This window comes from Dermacentor silvarum, chromosome 11 (genome assembly GCF_013339745.2).
Source record: "Dermacentor silvarum isolate Dsil-2018 chromosome 11, BIME_Dsil_1.4, whole genome shotgun sequence".
NCBI lineage: Eukaryota > Metazoa > Arthropoda > Arachnida > Ixodida > Ixodidae > Dermacentor > Dermacentor silvarum.
In genome coordinates this window covers 23863091-23870426 of record NC_051164.1, presented here as the reverse complement: position 1 = coordinate 23870426, position 7336 = coordinate 23863091, and the positions used below count along the sequence as shown (strand labels likewise).

The 7336-nt window shown below is 49.0% G+C and overlaps 1 protein-coding gene across 1 annotated transcript in view; it reads left to right on the top strand.

Annotated features, from left to right (window-relative positions):
- Positions 1 to 5046: 5046 nt before the first annotated feature.
- The window catches only part of LOC119432464 (uncharacterized), a 43612-nt gene continuing 41322 nt past the window's right edge, over positions 5047 to 7336 (top strand). Inside the window, 1 exon segment of the mRNA XM_049658246.1 lies at positions 5047 to 5108. Coding sequence (XP_049514203.1) covers positions 5047 to 5108 — 62 coding nt within the window.

Sequence of the window (7336 nt, the reverse complement as noted above, 5' to 3'; positions counted from 1 at the left end):
TTTCTCCCATTTTCTTGTATCCACATACCCAGTATCCTGATCTTGTCCACCCTTGGGACCGGGGTGTTGTTGACCAGGAGCTGGATATTGACGTGCTGCTTGCTCATGATTAGCATCTCCGATTTTTCCGACGAGCATTTTAGCCCTATGGGTCTCAGATAGCTTTCCGAGAATAGGCGTGGTGGTTGATAATGACCGAGAATGGGCGGTCATACAAGTACGGGCGAAGTTTTGCGACCGCAAGGCACTCACGGTTTGTTATTGAGAATTTTCGTTCCGGATTGGAAAGAAGGTGACTGGCGTATGCAATGATAGTGCGATTCACATGTCGGTCGATCGGCTCGCAACAGGATTCTCCAGGCCGTAAAAAAGAAAACATCGACAACTGCCGACTTCGGCTTCGAAGAGAGCGGTGTTGTCTACGTTGTGCTGAAAATAAGGTGCTACTAGGTAAGATAATTCAAAATAAAAAAGAAAAGAAATGGAACTTGTGGGAATTATGGAAACCGATAATTCCGCACGTCCAGAGGCGCGCCAGCAGACGCGAGTAGAGCAGACGCTCCTTGCACGGTTCTCCCGCTCGGGAAGGCCAGGCGGCTTCCCGGCGGCGCGATCTCACCCCCTCCCTTCGAACCGGTCACATACGTAGACCAGCACGTGGCCGCGGAGTCCCGCGCCCATTGGACCGAGCCCCGAACGAGGCGGGGTGGTCGCGATCGGCGCGACCGGCGCACGCCGGTGACAGGGGAGACGACTGCGAGCCGCGACGAAGGACGGAGCTCAGGTAACTATCTTGTTCCCTTCCTTTGTCGTGCCCTACCTCGTTCGACCACGCTCGACCCCGACAAACGTCGAGGTCGACTCTATAGCCTGCTTCCAAGCGAATTCCCCCTGGAGCAATAAACCCTGTTTGTACTTGTTACACTATCGTGCGTTGTCGTGTTTCTGCCAGTCCTGATACCGCCGAACCCCAGTAGTAGTACAGGGCAAGCACAAGGGAGTTGGCCGTCAAGCCTAAGCCTTAGGGACAAAGGCGGCTTGAGAGAACCCGGAGACCACAACTGGCCCGGCTAGCTCAGTCGGTAGAGCATCTCAGGGTCATGGGTTCGGGCCCCACGTTGGTGCCAGTTGTGGTCTCCTGGTTCTCTCAAGCCGCCTTTGTCCCTAAGGCTTAGGCTTGACGGCCAACTCCCTTGTGCTTGCCCTGTACTACTACTGGGGTTCGGCGGTATCAGGACTGGCAGAAACACGACAACGCACGATAGTGTAACAAGTACAAACAGGGTTTATTGCTCCAGGAGGAATTCGCTTGGAAGCAGGCTATAGAGTCGACCTCGACGTTTGTCGGGGTCGAGCGTGGTCGAACGAGGTAGGGCACGACAAAGGAAGGGAACAAGATGGTTACCTGAGCCACGGCCGGACTAGAGGGGCGGCACGCGCGCACTTCCTTACGGCCTGCGCACCCAAGGAGGGAACAATAGGGCAAATTCTTCACAGCTCGTTGCAGCGTTCGCCGAGTGGGGGCGCGTCGAACCAACCCTCTACTCTCCCAACCCTCCTCTTTCTCAGTCGACGCCTCGCCTCTGGCCGAGTGAACCGACCACGCTTGCCGCACGTGTTTTGGATCTGCCGTGGAATATCACCGATACCAATGAATACATTCACTGCTATATTTCACCAAGTAAGTATACTTGTTGTGCGCTTCAGTTGCATAATTTTCGCAATCGATTTCTGATTGTGTCGTTATAATATTTTCAGGGTGCATCGGGTTAAACTGGTACACGTGGACTGGCCGGCATCGAAATGGTGTACTGCTGCGTGCCCTTTTGCCGCTCGCGCCCTGGGAAAAGCCCAGGCGTTTCATTTCACCAATTTCCGAGTGACGGAGATTTGTGCGCCAAATGGCAAAGGAACATTGCTAGAAAGGATTTAACTATCAACGATAATTCGCCGTCAACGGTCGTGTGTAGCCAGCACTTCCTTCCGACTGACTACGCTTCCGGGTGCCGCATAAAGAAACTTTTGCCTGGCGCTGTGCCCACAGTTTTCCAAGGCTATCCGGCGTACATGATGCCTCCTGCAAAAAGGCCTCGCAAGGAACCTGCTCCTCGGGCTGTTGTGCCTCCTCCAAAACAAATCAAGCGGAAAGCCCAGCCGCTTGAATCGCTGCCTGTGGAAGACAATGTGTCTGTCGAATGCCACGAAGACACCAAAAGCATGAGCACGCAAACCACGAACAACGATCACCAACGTGCAAGCCGGTACCTCTCCACTATCTCGAGGCTTCGCTCTCAAGTGTCATACCACCGTTCCAAGGGTCAGAAGTTACTAGAAAAACTCGTCAAGGAAGAGCAGCGCAGTGCATTCTATCGCGAAATCAAACATCTTGCTTCGGTGAGAAAAATCGAGGCGGACTCGCAGAATGGACACAAAAAGGCAGTGTTCCTGATTCACCAAATTGAACGATACGGGAAGCAGCATCTGACGTACCCTGAAGAAGTAATTCGAGAATGTGTCATATGGAGATTTCTCTCGCCGAAGGGATACGACCATGCTCGAACGTCAGGGCTCCTAAACTTACCAGCAAAATGCACCCTCCAAAAATACATGGGCCCCAGCCCAACCTCATCTGGAATGAGTGCTGCAATGCGAACAAGACTGGTTCACGAAGCGTCACTTCTGAGCAGCAGGCAGCATATGGCATCATTAATTGTTGATGAAGCAAGCATTAAGCCAAAATGCATCTATGACAGAAAAGGAGATGCCATGTTTGGTTTTAAGGACAGACCTGACAACAGCGCGTCGAACACGCAGGGGATTTTGGCAAACAGGGTTTTGTGCTTTGTTCTGTGTGGCACAAACAGTCAATATAAGATACCTTGCTCATATTATTTCACCAAGCAGCTGAGTGGAAAAGACCTTTTCCAATGGACAAAAGAAGTGATCGCCGCAGTCGAGTCATGTGGTTTCAACATCGTTCGTATTGTAACCGACAACTACTCGGCAAACACCACGATGTTCAAACACATGGGCAATGGCTCCTTGCGCACGGTTATCACACACCCGCATGACCCTGACCGGGTAATCTTCCTTAGCTTTGACCCGTGCCATGTGATCAAAAATATCCGAAGCCAGTTCCTCGAAAGGCAGCTCACGGATGGCTGCGACATTATAAGTGGTACATACGTACAGAAATTGTACGAGTATCAGAAGTCGATGACTGTGAAACTTGCTCGCAACCTAACACGGAAACATGTGTATCCGACGAATCTTGAAAAGCAAAATGTGCTGCGTGCTGTCCAAGTGTTTTCGCCACAGGTGTGTGCGGCGGTACAACATCTGCAGGAGAATTACCGTGGAGACAGGGACCTGCACGATTTCAAAGACGCGGATGCCACCATTCGTTTTATGAAAACCATAAAGGAATGGTTTGATATCCATGATACTTCCTGTGCTGGAAGTGGTTACAAGGCGCCGATTTGCAGCCCACACGATCATCGTTTGCTGTGGCTTGAAAACAAGTTCACTGTGTACATAAAGAATGTACAGTCGTGTTCAGTCGCCTCAGGCAACGGCGCTCTCACAGAAGAGACCTTTCAAGCGTTGCTATTCACCACGCAATCCACTGTGGAAACTACACGCTTCTTGCTTCAAGAAGGCGTCAGTTACGTGCTGACTAAGAAACTAAATAGCGATCCGATTGAGGCACTATTTGGGCGAATTCGACAAATGTGTGGTGGCAACGACCAATTGGACGCCCGAGCCGTTACGGCTGCCCTTGATCGGATTGTGAAGGCCAAGTCATTATGCCCAAAAGAATCCGAAACTCCCGATGTTGATGCTGAGCAAGTGGCAGCCACACTGTCTGAAAAGTTTCACGACGAGCTGGAAGACCTAACGCAATGTCAAGCCCCTACACCAAGGTCGGTGACTTACTCGGGCTTGTCATATGTTGGCGGCTACATTGCCAAGTTAATAACAGATTTTGGTTGCGGATCCTGTGAAATCCTAGTCACAACATGCAACAAGGACAATCCTTTGTACGTACTGTTGCAAGGCCAAGACAAGAGCGGGCTATGCTATCCAAGGCCAGAGTTTCTTGCTCTTTTGAACAATTTAATTAATTTGTTTGACCGCGTGGCAACGCATCTGCCAAGAACGAATACGCTGGAAGTTCTTCAGCTACTCGTCGAGCGTCGGCTCGAACGCGCGCCAGTACTAAACTGTCCAGAGTGCGTTGACGACAGCCACGCAAAACGATCCGCAGCTCTAATTGCCGAAAAATTCATGAGAATACTTCTCATCAACCACACGAAGAAAATCACCGACTCACAAGAGAAGCCCTCCAATTATGCACACAAACCGTCCAGAAAATTAATCAGATTGTGACCAAATGAACTCTCCTTTCTCGACGAGAAAGCAAAAAAGGAAAAAAAAAAGTCCTTCTGCGAGTTGCTTGTTTACGTAGTAATGCCTATTCTGTGTTTTTATTTTTTTACCTTCGTACTGAAATCTGCTAAAGTGAATGTTTGAAGTGCAGCATGTATTATTCAATAAAAACTATTCGAAACAATAAATTCGCATATTCTTTCTTCGTGTGCCTCGCGTTAAAATGTTTCTGTCAAATGTTTATGATTCGGCGCTTCACGAATATAATATTACGCTGCTGGACCCTATTAGGCAGGAAATTCAGAAGGGGGAAGGAATCGCCTATTTTTGAAGACGCCCATGTAAATTAGCACGGAGAGGTATCACCTGTAGCCAGGGCAGGGCTAGAGGAACGGCAAGTGAGCGCGCGCCGCTCCTCTGCCCCGGCCGTGCAGTAGCTCAACTGGCGAGGGTGGAGAGACCTTAGCGAGGGTTGGGTCGCAGCGCCACAACTAGCGGTGGTGAAAGGTGGGAACTAGACCCGAAGAGCAGGCCGTAAGGGAGTGCGCGCGTGCCTGAGCTCCGTCCTTCGTCGCGGCTCGCAGTCGTCTCCCCTGTCACCGGCGTGCGCCGGTCGCGCCGATCGCGACCGCCCCGCCTCGTTCGGGGCTCGGTCCAATGGGCGCGGGACTCCGCGGCCACGTGCCGGTCTACGTATGTGACCGGTTCGAAGGGAGGGGGTGAGATCGCGCCGCCGGGAAGCCGCCTGGCCTTCCCGAGCGGGAGAACCGTGCAAGGAGCGTCTGCTCTACTCGCGTCTCCTGGCGCGCCTCTGGACGTGCGGAATTATCGGTTTCCATAATTCCCACAAACTACTGGGTGTCGCAAGGCAAGATCCTAGCACGCAAGACCTACAACTCCCGTGTTATCCACATAATGAAAGAAGAGGATATAGCTCAGATAGTCTAATCGAGATCTAATTGAAATGCAAATTGAAGTGCTAGAACATGAACCTAAATACAATTGAGCAAATCAACAACTCTAATAAATGCGATAAATTTTCAATCTTGCACTGCAAAACCCGTAGCGTTAACCGAAATATTAACAGCCTACAGTTATTTTTAGCGGAACACAAATTTCAGTATGACGCAATCGTTCTGACAGAGACTTGGTCAGAGGCCTGATGAATATGTAACCCTCCCGGGTTACAACGTAGTCAGAAATTCACGACGAAGCAAAGCAAGGGGATTAGATGTCCTACTGTTTATCAAAGCCAATCATGAATTTATTGTCTGTTCTAATTTGACTACACATGCCTCACTAGAATATGAGGTGTTACTTATTGAACTTTCGTTTGGAATTGCAATCGGCGTGGTTTATCGGTCACCAAGTCCTAATGTCCCTTGTTTCCTTCAGGCATTAGAAAATATGTTAGACGAGCTGTGCAACAAAAATAAGGAGACAATTGTATGTGGCGACATTAACATTAGGAATCTTACCGGTTTGCAAAACTCATTACTGCGCCTACACGTGTATCAAACACTTCTGCAATGCTTATTGATCATATTCTGAGCAATATTAAGTCTACAGACACTAACTCTGGTCTGTTCGTTAAGACAAGGGCTTAACGGATCATTTTCCAATGTTCTTACTTGTATCAACAAAGCGTTAACAGCCTAAACCGTGCCGTCAAACAGCTACACGTGTGGATAGAATTTTACTACGAGAAAAGTTATCTGCGATACACGAACACGTCATGGAAGGCAGAAGCAAGCGAAATATACGAACGCATGAAAAATGCTGTATCACAGTGCATAGTGCTAAATCAAGACCAGCTGAAAAAATACTACCAACAACCCATAAACCCTTGGATGACGCAAAGAACCTTAGAGGTACCTCGTATCAACGCAAACTGATATAGAAAGCAAAAAGGAAATAAAGAAAAATGTTTGCTACAGAACTCAATACGAATACTTCAGGAACATATTATTAGCACACTTAAGATGATGTAAGAAGGATTGTTATGATCGAGCTGTCATAGCACATCAAAGGTGCTCAAGAAAACTATGGGAAACTATTAATTCAGGAATTAAATGTACCACTCTACAATCCAGGCTTCCTGACATTGACCTATACGGTGACTAGAAACAACAAACCGATATTCAGAAAGCTTAAAATTATGCCCTTCCTCGTTGTTATAGGGACTTCCAAACAGCATGCCCAGTTCATATGCCATACTTTCGGAGAATAACCCCCGTTCAAGTACCATTTTCATCACGCCGCACAGACAGACGAGGACACAATTAACCAGACACTTCAATGTACCAACTGTTAGCAACGTGTACGGTAGGCACAGGTTAGTCTACATTGAAATGATGATATTGAATAACCTTCCGAAGACGATAAAAGAGTCCAAGGTTTTGGAATGTTCTTAAAGGGGTTGAAACATCAAATTTGTGGCTTGCGCGTTCTTTGCTTCAAACGTTTCTTATTGTTCCAGGAAGTATGATACACGCTCGAAGATACAACAGGAAGTTCGTATCCTTTGAAACATGGCAAGAGACAAATCTTCCCGTAGAGAGGCTGCTCAGTCTGTTCGCCGAGACAAACAGCACTCGCGAATGAAGCGCTACCCAGGCATTTCAGAACTGCATAGCGGGGCGCAGGTGCCCCGACTACCTCTGCCTCTGTCGGCATCGAGGATGACAACCGCGCCTACTGCAAATTCAGGGTCGCCGAAAGCACAGGGCGAATATTCGTGGCCCCGTGGCTGCCACAGACACGGAGTGGCCTTCGCTGCGTTCTCGACCCATGGGCATGACACCTTGTCATAGTGTTCCTCTACGTCAAGAAGCGGATGCTATTGTTAGCAAAGCCGACGACCCTATTGGGAAGCAAGGAGCCGAAAAGAATGACAAGGAATGGGTTGAGGAAATGTTGAAGCGCCTGCTATACAGAATGATGCGCG